We start from the raw sequence: 23320 nt of genomic DNA, 5'->3' as shown, positions 1-23320 counted from the left end.
CAAAGGTATTAAGGGATATGGGCCAAAGGCAGGTATATGGACTTAGATCACAGATCAGCCATGATCTTATCAAATGGCGGAGCAGGCACGAGGGGCTGAATGGCCTCCTCCTGTTCCTATGGCATGCTCGGAACAATGTGCCCGTGGTGTATATCAGGGAATACAATCCTCATCACACCAAAAATTGTTGGTGGCTAAAACAATCTCTCATGTTGCTTTGTAACTATATGGTGTGAATGAAAGGAAAAGTTCACAATGTGTCCTGCCTGCCCAGAATTATCTGGAGTCACACAGCGATCATGCCACGCACCGCCAGGACATCAAGGCCTCAATCTTTGTGTCTCGGAACTTTGGAAGTTATCAGGTTAAGTGCGTGTAAGATCAGGCAAGTTCAGTCTGCCCTCAACACTGTCTCAAAGGAGGTGGTTTTAGTTCCAGCATGGGGTTAGCATTGGAGTGAGGACAGAGAGACACCAAAGTGCACAGTTCAGAGCAGCATGGGAGAAGTCCTGTTCTGACCGGCAATGCTTTGTACCAATGTCAATGTGAATCCATAAATTTTGAGTGCTTGGCCAAATTAACAAACAGTAAGCACTCATCCCAAGTATCAACTGATGGATTATAAACCACAAACGTACAAGGAGAACTAGAATTCTTGCCACGTAAGGCAAGAAAACATGCAGAAAAGCACAATATTGTTCATTTAAATAACTGACCAGATGAGGCATTTCAAGTTTTCTAGCTCCGAGAAAGAGCTCACAGTAATAATGAATGCCAAGGCTTCTATTAATTTAATCACTGCCCTGGTAAAGTGCTTCCCACTCATCCTGAATGAAATTATACCCAAGGATTAGAGGGTTTGAGAATAGCTAACACCCTGGTGTACTTGTTCAATTACTCTTTGAAATCAACTTTTCACAGACATGCAGACTGTCTGAGGAATTGCAAACACCAATGCAGCATAAATTCAAAGAGTTTAATTACAGAACATGAAGAAACACACAGACCATGAGGTTTATCAGTGCACACCGACTCACCAATCCAAGGTTTATCAGTGCACACCGACTCACCAATCCAAGGTTTATCAGTGCACACCGACTCACCAATCCAAGGTTCATCAGTGCACACCGACTCACCAATCCAAGGTTCATCAGTGCACACCGACTCACCAATCCAAGGTTCATCAGTGCACACCGACTCACCAATCCAAGGTTCATCAGTGCACACCGACTCACCAATCCAAGGTTCATCAGTGCACACCGACTCACCAATCCAAGGTTTATCAGTGCACACCGACTCACCAATCCAAGGTTTATCAATGCACACCGACTCACCAATCCAAGGTTTATCAGTGCACACCGACTCACCAATCCAAGGTTTATCAGTGCACACCGACTCACCAATCCAAGGTTTATCAGTGCACACCGACTCACCAATCCAAGGTTTATCAGTGCACACCGACTCACCAATCCAAGGTTTATCAATGCACACCGACTCACCAATCCAAGGTTTATCAATGCTCACCGACTCACCAATCCAAGGTTTATCAATGCACACCGACTCACCAATCCAAGGTTTATCAATGCACACCGACTCACCAATCCAAGGTTTATCAATGCTCACCGACTCACCAATCCAAGGTTTATCAGTGCACACCGACTCACCAATCCAAGGTTTATCAATGCACACCGACTCACCAATCCAAGGTTTATCAGTGCACACCGACTCACCAATCCAAGGTTTATCAGTGCTCACCGACTCACCAATCCAAGGTTTATCAGTGCACACCGACTCACCAATCCAAGGTTTATCAATGCACACCGACTCACCAATCCAAGGTTTATCAATGCACACCGACTCACCAATCCAAGGTTTATCAATGCACACCGACTAACCAATCCAAGGTTTATCAATGCACACCGACTCACCAATCCAAGGTTTATCAATGCACACCGACTCACCAATCCAAGGTTTATCAATGCACACCGACTCACCAATCCAAGGTTTATCAATGCACACCGACTCACCAATCCAAGGTTTATCAATGCACACCGACTCACCAATCCAAGGTTTATCAGTGTGCAGCGACTCACTTGGTTCTTTGTCCTACACAAACTCCTGACGAATCGCAATGCAGCAACTTTGGCCAGTAGTGACCTATAGCTGAGCAGATACTGGGACAGCTGCAAATAAATGCCAGGTTGTGGAGTGAAAGTGGGTCTGTCAGGAACGGCAATTCAGTAATTTGCACAGGCAGCAGTCACGTGAGGGGCGTTAATAACTATATAGCTTTGATCAGACACGGGTTTCCTTGTGGCTCCAAACTGATATCCCAAGGTAACAAAGTTCACAATTTGAGGCAAGTTAATGTGACCAAAAGTTTTAAAGCCATGAGAGGCAAATCATGAGGTTTTCTCTCTTTTCTCCCCCTTTGTATTTTTATTGCAGTAAGTTACAGGAACCACAGCAAGGAAAATGACCGGCTTGAGACACCAGTTAGACAGCTGTTCAACTTTTAAGAGTCAGCAGGAACTGAGCATCTTTCAGAATTCAACAGCAGCAATTTAAACTTTATATTTTTTGGCACACACCAGACTTCAAATATTGCGAAAAGCTCCTTACAGTTGCCCACATGCACAGTTTACCTTTTACGTCTCCAGTTTTCAATCACTTGCGGGTAGAAGGAGATAGACCAGGCCAAGAAGTAAATCCAACCAATCGCCTGACATATGATGCTCAGGGCACTGCTATGCACCACCAGAAAATGAATTCTTGCCAGAGTTCTACAAAAACAATGTAATACTGTCAGACAAACGTGTCGTAAGTCACAGGTAAGTTGGCTCATTTGTGTATGTTACTGAGTAGCTGAGTCATGCAGATCAGGAAGGTTCCAGGAGTGATTCCAGGTCTGATCCGTGGGGGAATATTTAGGGAACAGTGATCATAGTTTCATAAGGTTTAGATTAATTATGGAAAAGCAATCTAGAGTTAAAATACTCAATTGGAGGAGGGCCAATTTCAGTGGGTTGAGAACAGATCTGGCCCGGGTAAATTAGAATCAAAGATTGGCAGGCAAAACTGTAATCGAACAATGGGCGGCCTTTAAAGAGATGATGGTTCGGGTACAGTCTCGGTACATTCCCATGAGTGGAAAAGGTAGGGCTCCCTCGATGATGAAAGAGAGAGTAAGATGAAGCAGAAAAAGGGGGTGTACAATAAATGGTTGATAATACAAGTGAGAACCAGGCTGAATACAGAAAGTACAAAGAAGTGAAAAATGAAATAAGAGGGGCAGAGAGTATGAGAATAGACTGGCGGCCAACATAAGAGGGAATCCAAAAGTCCATAGGCATATAAATAGTAAAAGGGCAGCAAGGGGAGGGGTGGGGCCAATTAAACCAAAAAGAAGATCCATGCATGGAGGCAAGGAGCATGGCTGAGGTACTAAATGAGTACTTCGCACCTGCCTTTAAAAGAAAATTCTGCCAAAGTCACAGTAAAAGAGGAAGTAATTGTACTGAATGAGCTAAAAACTGATAGGAGTTACTAAAAACTGTACTTAAAGTAGATAAGTTACCCAGTCCGGATGGGATGCATCCTAGGTGGCTGAGAGATGCAAGGGTAGAAATTGCGGAGGTACTGGCCATAATTTTCCAATCCTTCTTAGATACGGGGGTTGTGCCAGAGGACTGGAGAATTGCAAACGTTACATCTTTGTTCAAAAAAGGGGGTAAGGATAAACCCAGCAACTACAGGCCAGTCAGTTTAACCTCGGTGGGGGGGAACTTTTAGAACCAATAACCTGGGACAAAATTAATAGTCGCTTGGACAAGTGTGGATTAATAAAGGAAAGCCAACATGGATTTGTTAAAGGCAAATCATGTTTACATAACTTGACTGAGTTTTTTGATGAGGTAATAGAGTTGATGAAGGCAATGTGGTTGATACGGTGTATTTTTTTTTGTATTCATTCATGTGGGCGTCGCTGGCGAGGCCGGCATTTATTGCCCATCCCTAATTGCCCTCGAGAAGGTGGTGGTGAGCTGCCTTCTTGAACCGCTGCAGTCTGTGTGGTGAAGGTTCTCCCACAGTGCTGTCAGGTAGGGAGTTCCAGGATTTTGACCCAGTGACGATGAAGGAACGGTGATATATTTCCAAGTCGGGATGGTGTGTGACTTGGAGGGGAACGTGCAGGTGGTGTTGTTCCCATGCGCCTGCTGCCCTTGTCCTTCTAGGTGGTAGAGGTCGCAGGTTTTGGATGTGCTGTCGAAAAAGCCTTGACGAGATGCAGCAGTGCATCCTGTGGATGGTACACACTGGTAAGCAGGTTATTGGTGAGTAAGTGCCGCTTGATAGCACTGTCGACGACACCCTCCATCACTTTGCCGATGATTGAGAGTAGACTGATGGGGCGGTAATTGGCCGGATTGGATCTGTCCTGCTTTTTGTGGACAGGACATACCTGGGCAATTTTCCACATTGTCAGGTAGATGCCAGTGTTGTAGCTGTACTTGGACAGTTTGGCTAGAGGTGCAGTTAGTTCTGGAGCACAAGTCTTCAGCACTACAGCCGGGATGTTGTCGGGGCCCATAGCCTTTGCTGTATCCAGTGCACTCAGCCGTTTCTTGATATCACGTGGAGTGAATCGAATTGGCTTAAGACTGGCTTCTGTGATGGTGGGGATAATGGGAGGAGGCCGAGATGGATCATCCACTCGGCACTTCTGGCTGAAGATGGTTACAAACGCTTCAGCCTTGTCTTTTGCACTCACGTGCTGGATTCTGCCATTACTGAATAGATGGACTTTCAAAAAGCGTTTGCCAAAGTGCCATATAATAGACTTGTCAGCAAAATTGAAGCCATGGAATAATAGGGGCAGTGGCAGCATAGATATGAATTGGGCTAAGTGAGAGGAAACAGTAGTGGTGAATGGTTGTTTTTCGTATTGGAGGGAGGTGTACAGTGGTGTTCTCCAGGAGTTGGTACTAGGACCACTGCTTTTCTTCAAAATTTGCAGATGACACAAAACTTGGAATTATAGTAAACAGTGAGGAGGATAGTGATAGACTTCAAGAGGACAGACAAGCTGGTGGAGTGGGCGGACACGTGGCAGATGAAATTTAACGCAGAGAAGTGCGAAGTGATATATTTTGGCAGGAAGAATGAGGAGAGGCAATATAAACTAAATGGTATAATTCTAAAGGGGGTGCAGGAACAGAGAGACCTGGGGGTATATGTGGACAGGTTGTTGAAGGTGGCAGGGCAGGTTGAGAAAGCGGTTAAAAAAGCATATGGGATCCTGGGCTTTATAAAGAGAGGCAGAGAGTACAAAAGCAAGGAAGTTATGACGAACCTTTATAACACACTGGTTCGGCCACAGCTGGAGTATTGTGTCCAATTTTGGGCACCACATTTTAGGAAGGATATGAAGGCCTTAGAGAGGGTGCAGAAAAAGATTTACAAGAATGGTTTCAGGTATGAGAGAATTCAGTTACATGGATAGACTGGAGAAGCTGGGGTTGTTCTTAGAGCAAAGAAAGTTGAGAGGAGATTTGATAAAGGTGTTCAAAATCATGAAGGGTCTAGGTAAAGTAAATAAAGAAAAACTGTTCCCACTGGCAGAAGGGTCGAGCACCGGGGGACACAGATTTAAGGTGATTGGCAAAAGAACCAAACGTGACTTGAGGAAAAACTTTTTTAAACAGCGAGTGGTTATGATCTGGAATGCGCTGCCTGAAAGGGTGGTGGAAGCAGATTCAATCGGGGCTTTCAAAAAGGAAATGGATAACTAGTTGAAAGGAAAACATTTTCAGGGCTACGGGGAAAGAGCGGGGGAATGGGACTAACTGGATTGCTCTTACAAAGAGCCGGCACAGGCTCGATGGGCCAAATAGCCTCCTTCTGTGCTGTAACCATTCTATGATTGTATACTGCACTTAATGAGTCTACCTTTGTCAACCACCTCCACCAAAAGCATGCCGATTCAACACTGTATGCTGGATATCAACCCACCTGCTCACATTGCTGCTGCTACTGTTGTTTTGTAGGTACACGGTGACCTGGCCAACTTCAACTCCTCTGACTGGGAAAAATGTTGAACTCACTGAGTTAGAAGGCAATGTAATCTGTTAGTAAGCAAATATTTAAAATTAATATTTATAATGTTATAATGCAACATGGAAGGAGGCTAAATGGTACAGTCAGTGGTGTGGAGGGCACCAGGTATAGCTGATCGGAAAGCAAAAAGAGCACAGCTGTAATGTAACCATACAATTGAATCCCTTACTAAGATGCACCCTTTGGAGACTCCATGTGATACTGCAAAGTGATGCATCAAACTTTGGTCACTCGGTCACTTGAAGCCAAGGAACAAGCAAGCTGGGCTCTTGACAAGGTGAGGTGGTCCGCAGCCTTCACACAGTCTGGAATATTGCCCGGTTAATTTTCTCCAGGGTGGGGTGAAACGGATGAGAATGAGAAGGAAAGAGTTAACCTTACTTCAGTCACAATTTCCAACGAGACACTGTAGGGGCAGGATCGGCAGCAGTTGCAGAGACAACTACACATCAGACTGATCCTCCTTAAGAATGAGCAATGGGGAAGGATCAGACAGTCTTGCTCTCCCAGCCTGCAAAGGGGGAAAGAGGAAATCCCAAAGAGTCAGGGTCTAGTTAAGCACCATGCCCGAGGGAAGATGACAATTAATGCATCCACTATTTCCATGGCTACCTCTTTTAGTACTCTGGGATGTAGATTATCAGGCCCTGGGGATTTATCGGCTTTCAGTCCCATTAATTTCTCCAGCATTATTTTTTTTTATTAATACTAATTTCCTTTAATTCCTCCTTCTCACTAGTCCCCTGGTTCCCTAGCATTTCTGGGAAGTTATTTGTGTCCTCTTCCGTGAAGACAGAACCAAAGTATTTGTTTAATTGCTCTGCCATTTCCTTGTTCCCCATTATAAATTCTCCTGTTTGACTGTAAGGGCCCTACATTTGTCTTCAATAATCTTTTTCTTTTTATATACTTGTAGAAGCTTTTACAGTCCACTTTTATGTTCCTTGCAAGTTTACTCTCATACTCTATTTTTCCTCTCAATCAATACCTTGGTCCTTTTTTGCTGAATTCTAAACTGCTCCCAATCCTCAGGCTTGCTACTTTTTCTGGCAACTTTATATGACTCCTCTTTGGATCTAATACTATCCTTAATTTCTTTTGTTAGCCACGGTTGGGCCACTTTTCCTTTTGTGTTTTTGCACCAGAAAGGAATGTATAATTGTTGCAATTCATGCATTCGTTCCTTAAATGTTAGCCATTGCCTATCCACCGTCATGCCTTTTAATGAAGCTTCCCAATCTATCATAGCCAACTCACTCCTCAAACCTTCGGAGTTTCCTTTGTTTAGATTTAGGACCCTAGTTTCGGATTGGACTACTTCACTTTCCATCTTAATGAAGAATTCTATGTTATGGTCACTCTTCCTTAAAGGACCCCACACAACAAGATTATTAATTAACCCCTTCTCATTGCATAATGCCCAATCTAGGATAGCCTATTCCCTGGTCGGCTGCTCAACGTACTGGTCTAAAAAAGAAAATCTCGTACACACTCCAGGAATTCATCCTCCGCAGTATTATTGATAATTTGGTTTGGCCAGTCTATATGTAGATTAAAGTCACCCATGATTACTGTAGTACCCTTGTTACATGCATCTCTAATTTCCTGTTTGATCCCATCCCCTACATTACCACTACTGTTTGGAGACCTATAGACAACTCCCACCAGTGTTTTCTGCCCCTTGGTGCTTCTTAACTCCACCCAGACTGATTCTACATCTTGATTTTCTGAGTCAATATCCTCTCACTATTGCTCTGATTTCACCCTTTACTAACAATGCCACCCCACCTCCTTTTCCTTTTTGCCTGTCCTTTCTAAATATCGAATAGCCTTGGATAGTCAGCTCCCTGCATTGGTCACACCGCAGCCATGTCTCTGTAATCGCAATTATATCATCGCCATTTACATTTATTTGCGCTGTTAATTCGTCTACTTTATTATGAATGCTTCGTGCATTCAGATACACTGTCTTTAGGTTTGTCTTTTTAACATTGAGACATAATATTTTTTTGTACTATGGCCCTATTTGTCTTACCACCATTTTTTCTTACCCGGACCCTATTTGTTGTCTTTTGATGGTACGCTCTGTCCCTTCCTGACACAATCTGGTTATCCTGACCCCAATCACTTTCCTGCACTGCTTCTTTATCTTTTCTCTTTAGCATTCTAGATTTCTCTCCACCCGGACCCTCCACCCCCTTATTTAGTTTAAAGCCCTAAATTCTATATCCATGATGTTACTACCCCTTTTATTCCATGGGCTTCAATCTTGATGACAATCCTATTATGCGGCACTTTATCAAAAACCTTTTGAAAGTCCATATACACATCAATTGCACTGCCCTCATCAAAAAACTCAAGTTAGTGAAACACGATTTGCCTTTAACATTCCGTGCTGGCTTTCCCCTGATTAATCCACATTTGTCCAAGTGACCGTTAATTCTGTCCTGGATTATCGTTTCTAAAAGTTTCCCCACCACCAAGGTTAAACTGACTGGCCTGTAGTTGCTGGGTTTATCCTTACACCCTTTTTTGAACATTTGCAATTCTCCAGTCCTCTGGCACCACCCCCGTATCCAAAGACGTTTGGAAGGTTATGGCCAGTATTGTCGCAATTTCCACCCTTATCCCCTCAGCAACCTAGGGTGCATCCTGTCTGGACCAGGTGACTTATCTATTTTAAAGCACAGCTAGCCTTTCTAGTACCTCCTCTATCAATTTCTAGCACATCCAGTATTTCAACCACATCTTCCTTTACTGAGACTCTGGCAGCATCATCTTCCTTGCGAAAGGCAGAAGCAAAGTACTCATTTAGTACCTCAGCCATTCCCTCTGCCTCTAAGTAGATCTCCTTTATGGTCCCTGATCGGCCCCACCCCTCCTCTTACTACCCGTTTACTGTTTACATGCCTATAGAGGACTTTTGGATTCCCTTTTATGTTGGCTGCCAGTCTATTCTCATACTCTTTCTTTGCCCCTCTTATTTCCTTTTTCACTTCCCCTCTGAACTTTCTATATTCTGCCTGGTTCTCACTTGTATTATCAACCTGACCTCTGTCATACGCCCCTTTTTTCTGCTTCATCTTACTCACTATCTCCTTTGTTATCCAGGGAGCTCTGGCTTTAGTTGCCCTACCTTTCTCCCCCGTGGGAATGTACCTAGACTGTACCCGAACCATCTCCTCTTTAAAGGCCGCCTATTGTTCAATTACAGTTTTGCCTGCCAATCTTTGATTCCAATTTACCCGGGCCAGATCTGTTCTCATCCCACTGAAATTGGCCCTCCTCCAATTGAGTATTTTTACTTTAGAGTGGTCCATGTCCTTTTCCATAGCTATTCTAAACCTTATATGATGATCACTGTTCCCTAAATGTTCCCCCACTGACACTTGCTCTGCTTGGCCCCATTCCCCAGAACCAGATCCAGCAATACCTCCTTCCTCGTTGGGCTGGAAATGTACAGGTCAAGAAAGTGCTCCTGAATACATTTCAAAAGTTACTCCCCCTCTGTGCCCCTTATATTATTGTTATCCCAGTCTATATTAGGATAGTTGAAATCCCCCATTATCACTACTCTATGGCTTTTGCACCTCTCTCTAATTTTCCTGCAAATTTGCTCCTCTATATCCTTCCCACTTGTTGGTGGCCTAAAGAATACATCCAAGTAGTGTAATGGCACCTCTATTGTTTAACTAACCAAATAGATTCTGTCCTTGACCCCTCCAGGACACCCTCTCTCTCCAGCACTGCAATATTCTCTTTAATCAATACTGCCACCCCCCCATCCTTTCTTCCCTTCCCTATTTTTCCTGGGCACCTTGTATCCAAGGATATTTGGCACCCAATCTGGCCCTTTCTTGAGCCAGGTCTCTGTTATCACCACCACATCATATTGACAGAATTGTAGAATCATAGAATGGTTACAGCACAGAAGGAGGCCAATCGAGCCCGTGCCTGCTCTCTGCAAGAGCAATCCAGTTAGTGCCACTCCCCCCACCCTTTCCCCGTAGCCCTGCAAATTTTTTTCCTTCAAGTACTTATCCAATTCCCTTTTGAAAGCCACGATTGAATGCCTCCACCATCCTTTGAGTCAGTGCATTCCAGATCATAGCCACTCGCTGCATAAAAAAGTTTTTCCTTATGTCGCCTCTGGTTCTTTTGCCAATTATTTTAAATGTGTCCTCTGGTTCTTGACCCTTCCGCCAATGGGAACAGTTTCTCTCTATCTAGACCCCCGACGTCAAGTCAATGCAGACTTCAAATGACAATTTAGATGTAAAGCTAAACATGGAAATCACCAAAACTTCAGAACACCAACCTTTAACAGAGAGGTTGCCAAGATTATAATATGAAAGCTCAATAACAGCAAAGAACTTTCCTGGTGCACTAACAAAATAAACAAACTGGCAGAAAGAAATAAGCAGCAGTATGCCCCCAGAACAAGACCCTCAACACACTAGGAACTAGGACCCTCAACGCACTAGGAACACCATGCAGTCACATACAGCCTCTGCACAGCAGGAAAGGCTGAAAGTAACAGAGTTTAGTGGTTTTCTCTTCTAGGTTTGCTGAAACATTTGTTCTTGGAACATTCAATGAAGAAACATTGTATCTGCACTGTTCGAGGAAGCTGCCTCTCAGGGCCGCTGGGGTGGAGCAGTGATAGGCCCATGGTGATTCCTCCCAGGCAAAACCTCGCTCTACGATCCCCACCCCACACTCATCATAGAGCGAGAGATGGGACACTGTGGGAGCTATGACTGATCCCCACCCCACACTCAGTCACAGCTCCCCCAGCGTCCCATCTCTCGCTCTATAATGAGTGTGGAGTGGAGGTTGGTCACAGCTCCCACAGTGTCCCATCTCTCGCTCTATGAGCCTGGAGTGGAGGTTGGTCACAGCTCCCCCAGCGTCCCATCTCTCGCTCTATAATAAGTGTGGGGTGGAGGTTGGTCACAGCTCCCACAGTGTCCCATCTCTTGCTCTATGAGTGCGGGGTGGAGATCGGTCACAGCTCCCCCAGCGTCCCATCTCTCGCTCTATAATAAGTGTGGGGTGGAGGTTGGTCACAGCTCCCACAGTGTCCCATCTCTCGCTCTATGAGCCTGGAGTGGAGGTTGGTCACAGCTCCCACAGTGTCCGATCTCTTGCTCTATGATGAGCGTGGAGTGGAGATCGGTCACAGCTCCCACGGTGTCCCATCTCTCGCTCTATGAGTGTGGGGTGGAGGTTGGTCACAGCTCCCACGGTGTCCCATCTCTTGCTCTATGAGTGCGGGGTGGAGATCGGTCACAGCTCCCACAGTGTCCCATCTCTCGCTCTATGATGAGCGTGGGGTGGAGGTTGGTCACAGCTCCCACAGTGTCCCATCTCTTGCTCTATGAGCGTGGGGTGGAGGTTGGTCACAGCTCCCACAGTGTCCCATCTCTTGCTCTATGAGCGTGGGGTGGAGGTTGGTCACAGCTCCCACAGTGTCCATCTCTCGCTCTATGAGCGTGGAGTGGAGGTTGGTCACAGCTGCCACAGAGCTAACAGCTGAATTCTCATGAGTGTCAGCTTAGCCACACAAGAATTTCCTCCTGCAATAGTACAACCCCAGACTCCCCCCTGCTCCCCCACTGTGACCCCCTAATGCAGTTAATTCCAATCATTTCTCATTAAGGATGAACACTGCAACCCACCACTTGTTGCCGGTTGGTGAAATACTCCACTGATATTCAGGTGTATAGGAGGTGCCTGAAAATCTAGCTGTTTGATGAGTCAAGTCTGGGATTTGAATCTCATTTGAAAATCCCCTGGGAAAACAGAGTCTAAAAATTCCATCACCACTTACATGTTCAGGGAGCTCAACAATTGAAGCCCACTTGGATGAGAATGTCACATTAAATGTGACAATTACAGTCTCCTGCAGGGGTGCACTGTGAGGGAAAAACAGATCAGAAAGTTTCCAAACATTCACAACTGTACAAAAAACACTTTCAGGAACCACAGTAAGATCTTGCATTTATATAGCACCTTTCACATCCTCAGAATGTCCAAATACACTTTACAGCCAATTAATTACTCTGCAGTGTAGTCACTTTTGTAGGAAATGCAGCAGCCAATCTGCACACAGTAAAATCCCACAAACAGCAATGAGATAAACGAGCAGATCTGTTCTTGATGGGGTTGAAGATTCCTCCACCTCCCCAGATTAACGACCCCTCCATTACAATTCAACCTGAGCCACCCAATCACAAATCCCGTGCTTTCATTGGCCAAACATCAGCTCAAACAGAACCCACCTTGGAGCAACACTGATATTTCGAAGACTGCCAATTTCCAGGTCAACAATTTCTGGTGCCTCGAGTGTCACAGCACTTTCTGAAAACAGACAGAAAGAGGTGGTGAACTTCTAGCCACTGCAATAATGATTAGGAAGCAGACAATTAGAAACACACTATGACATGTCTGAGAGAGAGCTAAAGGAGTGAATCCCGACTGGAATCTAAACCTGTACGACAGCACTTGCAATGGTTCAGCGAGCCCGTTCAGCGACTCACTGAGCCGTACAGATCAGGAAGGTTCCAGCTTCAATCACTGGTTTGTGCTGAATCAGCAGATCATAGCTGGGGTTTGTGAGAAGGGCCTTACAATCAGCCTCACTATTCCTGGGTTGGGGAGAGGGACCATCACCTAGTACTGCTGCTCAGTTGCTATCGAGGAAACCTTGCTGGAAGTGGACATCAGATGAGAACAGGATTGGGCTCATCTGGTGTGCCCTTGCAGTTACCTAGTCTTTCACTGTGGTTCACAGATGAATGTTGGGCACTAGAGTGAGGTACAGGGTGACTGGCAGGCATCAGTGGAACCATATACCATGGAACCAAGACGATAAATACCTTCAGGAGATAAGGTGCGAAAACTAGTGGGGACAAAGATTGACAAAAGAAAAAAATGCAAGACCAAGGACGGACCATTCAGCCAGGTACCCGGTTTGTGGGGGGTGGGGGCGGGGGGGGGGGACCACCAATTCTCATCATTTTCCTAGCCCGATACACTCTCCTGCTCCCTGCTAGATCAGGAACCAACTCAACTCACCGCTGAACTCTCCAACCCAGCCAGTATTTTCCACCTTAGTTTATGACAAAGCGAGCATTATTCCTTACACCGAGCTCAGCTTGCTACTTCTTCAGTTCCTCTCATTGCATCAGACTTTGGACTTTCACAACATTCATCATCCAGATGATCTGATAAGTTTCTGTAAGTGGACCACATCCCTCGCCATGAAATTTTCACTTTCTACCTTGCAGACTTAAGTTGTCCAGATCCAATAACTTGTATTTACGCTGCACCTTTAAAATAGAAAATATCCCAAGGCGATTAATAGAAGGGAGAAATAAATAAAAGAAACGGATGTTGAGCCATGGTGGGAGAGGTAATGGAAATCTTGGTCCAAAAGATGGGCCTTAAGGTTGTTAAATATGGAGACTGGAGGGGTTTAGGGAAGGACCTACTGAGGGTACGGCCAAGGCAGTGAAAGAACGGCACCATGGGCAAAGAATGTGGTGGGTGCCGGGGGGTATTGAAAGTTGATGGACCAAAGGATGTGGGAGGGGTCATAAGGCTAGAGGAGGTGGCAGAGAGATGGGTGAGAACATGCAACGATTATAAGGATGAGGATTTTCAATTCAATGCACTGGTGACATGGAACCAGTGGTCAGGGAGGACATGGGTGATGGGGACTTAGTGTGGGACAGTATAAGGGTGATAGAGTTTTGAAAAGATAACAGTTTGTGGTGAGTGGGGGGCATTGGTGGTTGGCAAGAAGGATGTTGGAAAGATCATATCTCAATAACAAGTATGGATTAAGGTTTTGGCATCAGTAGGGCAGAGGTAGGCAATGTCTCAGATGGAAGCAAGTTGTCTTGGTGATGAATAGAATGTATAGTTTGAAGCTCAGTTCTGGGTTCAACAGGACAGCAAAATTTCACATGGTCTGGTGCAGCCTGAGAAAGTGGTTCAGAAGGAAGGAGAGTGTGGCAGGGAATCAAGAGGGAGGTGCAAAAACAAGGGCCTAGACTTCCTGGTCACTTGAAAGAAATTATGACTTCTACAACTTAATGTCAGACAAGGAGCACAGATGTGATCCAGGAGTCAAGCGCAGGGGTGGAGAGATAAATCTGGACATCATCACCATACATACGGAATATGACAGTGTGCTTGAGGATCATGTTAATGAGGGCAGCATGTTGATGAGCAAGAGAAGGGGCTCAAAGATAGATCCTTGGGAAAACACCAGAAGCTTTTGTGAAGCCAGACGCAAGTATTCATTAAGAACCATACCCACATCTTCCGCCTCCACACATGGGTTACCTTTTTGGTCTCTAATAGGCCCTACTCTTTCCTTAGTTTTCCTCTTGCTCGTTATGTATTTATAAAACATTTTGGGTTTTCCTTAATTTTACTCGCCAGTATTTTTTCATGCCCCCTCTTTGCTTTCCTAATTTCCTTTTTAATTTAACCCCTGCACTTTCTATACTCCTCTAGGCTTTCTGCAGTATTGAGCTCTTGGTATCTGACATAAGCTTCCCGTTTTTGCCTTATCTTATCTGGATGACAAGGAGCATACAGGATTTGGGAGTCCCACCTTTTTCTTTGTGGGAACATATTTACTCTGAACCCCTTGAATGCCTCCCACTGCTCTGACACTGATTTACCTTCAAGTAGCTGTTCCCAGTCCACTTTTGCTCAATCATTTTTCAGCTTAGTAAAATTGGCCTTTCCCCAATTTAGAACTTTCACTGCTGTTCTATCTTTGTCCTTTTCCATAACTATGCTAAAACTAACTGAATTATGATCACCACCACCAAAATGCTCTCCCACTGATACTCCTTCCACCTGCCCAGCTTCATTCCCTAAAACTAAATCCAGAACTGCCCCCCCTCTTGTTGGGCTTGCTACCTACTGCCTCAAAGTTCTCGAATACAATTTAAGAATTCTGCACCCTTTATACTTTTTGCACTGATTATATCCCAGTTACTATTAGGGTAGTTGAAATGATGTTTAATCCGGAGAAGTGCAGTGTTATGCACGTGGGCAGGACAAATGCTCAACATACATACACCCGTCAGAGAAAAGCATTAAAGCAGGTGAAGAAAGAGCGAGCTCTGGGCGTTCTAGTGCAAAGATCTCCAAAGGTTCATGAGAAGTGCCATGAAGCACTAGCCGGAGAAAATAGGGTGTTGGGGTGCATTTATAGGCCGGAGCAAATAGGGTGTTGGGGTGCATTTATAGGCCGGATGGACCAGAGGGTCTTTTCCAATCCATCACTGTTCGTATCTTCTGGATAGGTGGGATCCCTATGGGGAAAATTAAAGAACAGAAAAAGGAAAGGAAGCAAATTGCAGTATTTTATAGACAGCCTGACAGTGATGATTTAACAGATCAAGACGTGACACAAAGAAAAATGTGGTAATGAGAGATTTTAACTTTCATACAGATTGGGAATGAAATAACATGAAGATCAGTAAAGAGAAGGGATTTATTGAATGTATTTGGGATAATATCCTAAAGCAGCAGGTTTTAAAGCTAACCAGGGGCTCTGGCATACTCCAGTTATGAGTAACAAACCAGAAATAGTTAACAATCTGCTAGTAAGGGAGCCTCTTTGTGGTTTCGATAAAATTTTTAAAAATTTGTTCATGGGATGTGGGCGTCGCTGGCAAGGCCAGCATTTATTGCCCATCCCTAATTGCCCTGGAGAAGGTGGTGGTGAGCCGCCTTCTTGAACCGCTGCAGTCCGTGTGGTGAAGATTCTCCCACAGTGCTGTTAGGAAGGGAGTTCCAAGATTTTGACCCAGCGACGATGAAGGAATGGCGATATATTTCCAAGTCGGGATGGTGTATGACTTGGAAGGGAACGTGCAGGTGGTGTTGTTCCCATGTGCCTGCTGCTCTTGTCTTTCTAGGTGGTAGAGGTCGCGGGTTTGGGAGGTGCTGTCGAAACAGCCTTGGCGAGTTGCTGCAGTGCATCCTGTGGATGGTACACACTGCAGCCATGGTGCACCGGTGGTGAAGGGAGTGAATGTTTAGGGTGGTGGATGGAGTGCCAAGCAAGCAGGCTGCTTTATCCTGGATGGTGTCGAGCTTCTTGAGTGTTGTTGGAGCACACTATGATCACTAACTCCCCCAGGCCTGATGGGGTAACAGAAGCCATTCAATTTGGGGGTTTTCCTATCTTTGGAGTCTGAGTGTTGTAGAACGCCTTTAACCTTCAATTTCCTGGTATCCCATGGAAGATGGCAGAGAGGCTGCATGGAGTCATCACACTACATAACATTGAGTTTCAGCTCAAAGTTACTGAAAAGGACTAAGATGTCAGACTGTTTGTTTTGGAACAGTTTCTGTACTGTGTTAAGGCAAGTATTATATTGCTGATCTCTGGCTGTATTCTTCTACTTCTGTGCAATTATTATACTATATAAAAAGGACCATTAGTTTTAACTTGACTGTAACAGTTTGACTGTGGCATTTACTGTCTCTGGGAGTGAATCAGAGAAGGTAAGGGGCTGTCCACACGGTCCAGTGATAAACCAGCTGTGCTGTAGCACCGTCATTCCCGCTGTTCATAGGGACTCAGTCTGCTCATTGAGATGGACTTTTTGCTGTGAACAAAGTTTTAACATACTGGGAGATGGACCAAATCACAAGGGGGGGGGGGGGGGGGGAAGGGGGGGTGGGGAAGAGAAGAGAGAATGATATGGTGGATAAGGAACAACTCTCTGTCCTATACGAGGGAGCCCAGAACAAGGGGGCTTCAAACTTAGAACTAAGCCAGTGAAAAGTGAGTACAGGAAAATCCTTCACACAAAGGGCTACGAGAATATGTCTTTCTAAATGATGGTTTATGCTGTCCCTCAGAATCAATTTCAATAATTTGCCCACCATCGAGGTTAGAATGACTGGCCTATAATTACTCGGTCTATATCTTTCTCCCTTTTTAAACAACAGGACAATGTTACCAGTCCTCCAATACCACGCCTGTAGCCAGGGAGCACAGGTTGAATCTGCACTGTGTTAGGGCAAATGTGAAATTATGCTCCCCCCCAAAATCTTACAATAGCTTTGGGCCCCGCTTCATATCTCTCAACTAAAACCTGGAAACCTGGAATCAGTATTACCCTTCTCTGAACCCTTTCCAATGCCGCTATCTCTTCTCATAGAGAACGAGCACAATACCCGTTATGTTAGCAAGATTTCCTCAACCTTAAATTCCATGAATCTACGTACATGTTATCTCTTTGTAACTGATGCTGCTCACTGCAGCACTCAATATTTGATTAATGAAGTGTCAAACACTTCATCTCAACTCACCTTAAACATACCCTTCCTTTTGAAGCATTTGGTTATTTTAATACTAAAACACTGTACAATCTTCACCTCTCCATACAGCCACTTTTTGTGATGTGCATTTCTCTCCACTGCAGTCAATATTAAAAATCCCCCTTAAAACTGTAATTCAGAGTACGTAAGTAACTAACAGCTCCCTGTGCCACTTTTTGGACCACCTTAAAACTGTAACAATTGTCTGCTATTTCTGTGGGTTTATTTTTATACCATGTGCACAGTGTCTACAAAGCAGCTTTAATTACATAGAATGCACAGCACAGAAACAGGCCGTTCAGCCAAATTCGTCTATACCAGTGTTTATGTTCCACACAAGCTTCCTCCCACCCTACTTCATCTAACCCCATCACCATATCCTTCTATTCCTTTCTCCCTTGCGTTTATCTAGCTTCCCCTTAAATGCATCGATGCTATTCGCCTCAACTACTCCATGCAAATTCCACATTCTAACCAGAGTAAAGAAGTTTCTCCTGAATTCCTTATTAGATTTATTAGTAACAATCTTATATTTATGGTCTCTAATATTTGTGTACAGCTAGTTTCATGGATTTTGTTACCACTAATTGGCCCAATACTAATCGATAAATATTGTCCCCTTTTCACAAGTGGCATTCTTTACTTCATCGAGTCTACAGCACAGAACAGGCCATTCGGCCCAACTGGTCTATGCTGGTGTTTATGCTCCACACAAGCCTCCTCCCACCGTTCTTCATCTACACCTACCAGCATATCCTTCTATTCCTTTCTCCCTCATGTGTTTATCTAGCTTCCCCTTAAATGCATCTATGCTATTTGTCTCAACTACTCCTTGTGGTAGCGAGTTCCACATTCTAACCACTCTTTGGGTAAAGAGTTTATCCAAAGTTACTTCTTAACTGCTATCTGTGCCACTTTCTTAAAAAGCTCTCCCTCAGCCCTTTGATCCACTCCGACTACCACCCTATTTCTAACCTCCCCACTCAAAAGGTCCTCGATTGCAGCTCTGTGCTCACCTCCCTATTCATATTCCCCACCCTCCATTTTCTGTCTTGCCCAATCTACTGATCCCGCCCTGCTCAAAGTCACCAATGGCATTGTATAATTGCAACTGTGGCGCACTAACCCATCTGTTCCCCCTTCCATACCACTGACATTCCATCCCGCTCCCCTGCCTCGTCCCAAACTGGGAAATCCGCCCTTCATTTGACTGCATTAAAAACACAGCAGACTTCAAGGGGGCCCAGACATCTAGGGTTGCCAACCCAAGATTAGCCTGGCGTCTCCAGGAATTGAAGATTAATCACCAGGGCAAGCAGCCCTGGAGAAAAATCACAGAGGCATTAAAACAAATTGTGTCTATTTCATTTTTTTGATCACTTGTTATTAGTTATAAAAATATTGGAAATGGGGAAAAAAGGCTGTTTGACTGAGTCAATAATCATTTAATTGGGTAACGAAGAGTCTTTTCGTTTTCCAATTGGCGTGGGAAGGCGGCTCACCACGAGGATGGACGTGTTGGGCAACCAATGGCGAGGACGCAGCACAGCAAGGATGGATGTTTCGGGCAACCAATGGCAGGAGCATGAGGGCGGGGCACAGTGAGGATGGATGTTTCGGGCAACCAATGGCAGGAGCATGAGGGCGGGGCACAGTGAGGATGGATGTTTTGGGCAACCAACAGCAGTAGCGTGGGGGCGTGGCACAGCGAGGACAGACACGTCGGGCAACCAATGGCAGGGGCGTGGCACAGTGAGGATGGATGTTTCGGGCAACCAATGGCAGGAGCGTGGGGGCGGGGCACAGCGAGGACAGACACGTCGGGCAACCAATGGCAGGGGCGTGGCACAGCGAGGGTGGATGTTTCGGGCAACCAATGGCAGGAGCGTGGGGCGGGGCACAGCGAGGACAGACACGACGGGCAACCAATGGCAGGAGCGTGGGGCGGGGCACAGCGAGGATGGATGTTTCGGGCAACCAATGGCAGGAGTGTGGGGCGGGGCACAGCGAGGATGGATGTTTCGGGAAACCAATGGCAGGAGCGTAGGGGCAGGGCACAGCGAGGATGGATGTTTCCAGCAACCAATGGCAGGAGCGTGGGGGCGGGGCACAGCGAGGATGGATGTTTTGGTCAACCAATGGCAGGAGCGTGGGGCGGGGCACAGCGAGGATGGATGTTTCGGGCAACCAATGGCAGGAGCGTGGGGGCGGGGCACAGTGAGGACAGATACGTCGGGCAACCAATGGCAGGAGCGGGAGGGAGGCACAGCGAGAATGGATGTTTAGGGCAACCAATAGTGGGAGCGTGGGGGCAGGGCTGTTGGGAGGCGGGAGGTCATGTGATGAAACCTCCAGGAATCCCGCCCGGAATTAGCACAATGAGTTAATTCTGTGAAAGATAAACTGCCTTTAGCAGTGAGAAATTTTCTATCTTGTCAAATCAGAAGTGCACCTTGAGTTTATTGAAAGTTTGTAAAGATTAGGTTGGGAACCGTCCGGCTGCCCAGTATTCGATCCCCATGGCAAGCAGTAACCCCTCCCCGCCACAGGCAAACACTTGTTTCCTCCATAACTTAATTCCTTTCTGCAGCTCTCTCACCTGCTCATTCTTCCCTCGGTGAGATCTAGGACATCAATGTTGAGCTGCAATTGGTAACTCGCTCCTGAGCCTAATTGTCCCCAAAGAGCCCACGATGCAGCTCTTGCGCAACATCCCCGCCACCTGTGCAGCAGGTGAGTGGCAGCAAATGCATGCAGCCTACCCAAGATATCCAGCTCACGTCTAACACTTTAAACCAAAATCACACCACTCAGACATACTCTAACACTAACCCAAATAAAGGGGTCACCCAGTGGGTGTGTGATATTGTACACTCAAATCAAATGGCTCCAGTGAGGTCAACTGAGGGCATGTCACAGATTTTTAACAAGTGAAATGACTGCATTGAGGCTCTATGAGCCGAGTAGAGGGGTGATCATTTTATAGAGGTCATAAGTACAGGATGCATTGTACTTTTTAATGTGTCAGATAATTAACGGTCTCAAGCACACAACAAAATGCAAACCCCTATTAAAAAAAAAGGTAAAGGCCCTGATAAAAGCAATTGTTATCTGTGGAGACTGCAGTGATTCCAACACCTCATGTGAGGAGTTTAGCATATCATTCACATGTTCTCAAACCATAAACACATCATCATGAAGCTCAAAATCCTGTTACATGCCCGGAGACTGCTGCAACATTCTGTGCACCAAATTATAATACTGGTTTTCCTTTTGCAACTCTGTGTGTGTGTGTGTGTGTGTGTGTGTGTGTGTGGTGGTAAACATGGTTGGAAACTCTTGGCCCCCTTACTAACAGTAGCCCAGCCAGGGACAGCGCCTGGATCACCGTGCAGAGCTGTTCAGAAGTCGAGCAAGATTTGAGGAACTGAAAGTGAACCATTTGGTTCAAAATAGTAACCGATACATCCCGTTTTGCCTTAGTGAAGCCCAGTGAGCATTTTCAACAAGATTGTGGGCAACTAACTTAAGATCCGGTATTAGTTCCATCAGTCGTGAAGGACTTTCACTGACTACTCCCAGATGAATTCAGTCCTTCCCATCTCCCCCACAAAAGGTGCGAACACTTACCACCTTGTAATGTGCTACACAACAAACAGCAGATGGGAACCAACAGCACTGTACATAGCTTCATGTTTCAGATTTAAACCTGGGGGATAAATGAGAGTTAGCAATTAATCATCTGCAACTGTAGCAGTTTGGAAACGCTTAGCTCATTTACAGTGTTCACTCCAAATAAAATAAAATCTTGATTTAATTAGCAATGTTGCTTCTTTAAGCTAGAACTGATTCGTTCCAAAGTGAAGATCTGCACATTCAGTACAGATGTGTGAAGTACTTATACCTTCCTGTGTTTTATTTTTATATATACTTTCAGTATTGTTAAGCTTGACTGGGAACCTCTACATCAAGAAATTTAGCCCCTGTTCCACCATTCAATGAGATCATGGCTGATGTGTATTGTACCTCCATTTACCCACTGTATCCCTTATTACCCTAACCTAACAAAAATCTATCAATCTCAGTTTTGAAATTTTCAATTGACTCCCAGCCTCGACAGCCTTTTTTTGGCTTTTGGTGGGGGGGGGGGGGGGGGGGGGGAAGGAGAGAGAGTTCCTGATTTCCACTACTCTTTGTATGAAGAAGTGCTTTCTGACATCACCCCTGAACAGAAGTGCTGGTTTGAAATCAGAGGGGTTAATATTAGCAGTTTGAAATAATATGAATTACTTTAAAAGGTAGTCAATTTTTTCCCATTATTTAACAGACTCGAACCCAATCTCAAGCAGGGGAATTGATCCAAAGGGGATTCCCATTGCCTGCATCTTCACACACTGTAAAACACACAATACTCACAGGAAAACAATCCTCGCTTTCATAGGGCACCCCTCTTGCAAATAAATATTTAGTGTCATCACTTGCTGTTAACATTATTCAGCTGTATTACTCACATACAACAGAACAACCTCAGCTTTTATGATGGTCTGGCTGACTAGTTCTCAGGGTGGTAATAGTCAGCACTTCAAAGCAAATTTGGTAGCAAAGTTCGGCTAAATAATTACTGCGAGGCTGCTGTCTTAGACGTGACTCCACAACTAACAGAAAAGGCAGTGTCAGGTGAGTCACATCACTGAAGGCAGCGCCAGAAAACACACATCCACTCAGCCCATACCAGCTTAGAACTTATCAATACACTTCACCGTCATCCAACAGGATTCTCATTAGAATCTATGCTCTTTCATCGAGCTAGCACGGACTCAATGGGCTGAATGGCCTCCTTCCGTGCTATAACCTTTCAATGATTCTAAGAACAATGAAGACTATGGGGTAATATAATGGAAATGTTCAAAATTATCAAAGGATGGGACAGGGTAGATAGAATCAAACTGTTCCCAGTGGGCGAGAGGCCAAAGATACAAGATTAAATGTAAGAGATTTAGGGCAGGAGAAGTTAACAGGCCTCCCTATACTCTAGCAACCCCCCCCCAAACTTACACTGACACCCCACTCCCCCCCCAAACTTACACTGACACCCCACTCCCCCCCCCAACTTACACTGACACCCCACTCCCCCCCCAAACTTACACTGACACCCCACTCCCCCCCCAAACTTACACTGACACCCCACTCCCCCCCCCAACTTACACTGACACCCCACTCCCCCCCCAAACTTACACTGACACCCCACTCCCCCCCCAAACTTACACTGACACCCCACTCCCCCCCCAAACTTACACTGACACCCCACTCCCCCCCGCAACTTACACTCTGACACCCACACGCTACTCTCTCTACTCCCCCGGGGAGGGGGAGGGGGGGGAGGGGGGGGGGGAGGGGGGGGGGGAGGGGGGGAGAGAGCCCAGCCCAGCCCCCCCTCTCCTCCCGCCATTTTGCTCCCACCTGGTCAGGCCGCCCCGCTCGCGCTCTCATCAATAAAGACCGATCGCGCCGCTCGCGCCGCCGCCTCCAACAGCGAGTGTGGTCATGTGATCATCATGTGACCCTTGGATTGTCTCCATGGAGAAGGGAGCGGGGCGAGGGCGGGGCCTGGGTCGGTGATTGGCAGCGGGGCGGGGCGGGGCCTGGGTCGGTGATTGGCAGCGGGGCGGGGGCGGGGCCTGGGTCGGTGATTGGCAGCGGGGCGGGGGCGGGGCCTGGGTCGGTGATTGGCAGCGGGGCGGGGGCGGGGCCTGGGTCGGTGATTGGCAGCGGGGCGAGGGCGGGGCCTGGGTCGGTGATTGGCAGCGGGGCGGGTCCTGTCACTGATTGGCGGTGGGGG

At 45.9% G+C, this 23320-nt stretch overlaps 1 protein-coding gene across 1 annotated transcript in view; it reads right to left on the bottom strand.

Moving 5' to 3' along the window:
• Positions 1-23029, bottom strand: part of LOC137299319 (cystinosin-like) — a 41685-nt gene extending 18656 nt beyond the window's left edge. Inside the window, exons 1-6 of the mRNA XM_067967966.1 lie at positions 22942-23029; positions 21112-21190; positions 12402-12480; positions 11951-12035; positions 6013-6125; positions 2646-2783 (exon numbers count right to left, since the gene is read on the bottom strand). Coding sequence (XP_067824067.1) covers positions 2646-2783; positions 6013-6125; positions 11951-12035; positions 12402-12480; positions 21112-21175 — 479 coding nt within the window. The 5' untranslated portion in view covers positions 21176-21190; positions 22942-23029. The remainder of the gene's footprint in view (positions 1-2645; positions 2784-6012; positions 6126-11950; positions 12036-12401; positions 12481-21111; positions 21191-22941) is intronic.
• Positions 23030-23320: the final 291 nt, after the last annotated feature.

Source organism: Heptranchias perlo, chromosome 29, assembly GCF_035084215.1.
Source record: "Heptranchias perlo isolate sHepPer1 chromosome 29, sHepPer1.hap1, whole genome shotgun sequence".
NCBI lineage: Eukaryota > Metazoa > Chordata > Chondrichthyes > Hexanchiformes > Hexanchidae > Heptranchias > Heptranchias perlo.
The sequence above is the reverse complement of the archived record's forward strand: the minus strand, read 5'-3'. Positions and strand labels throughout refer to the sequence as shown.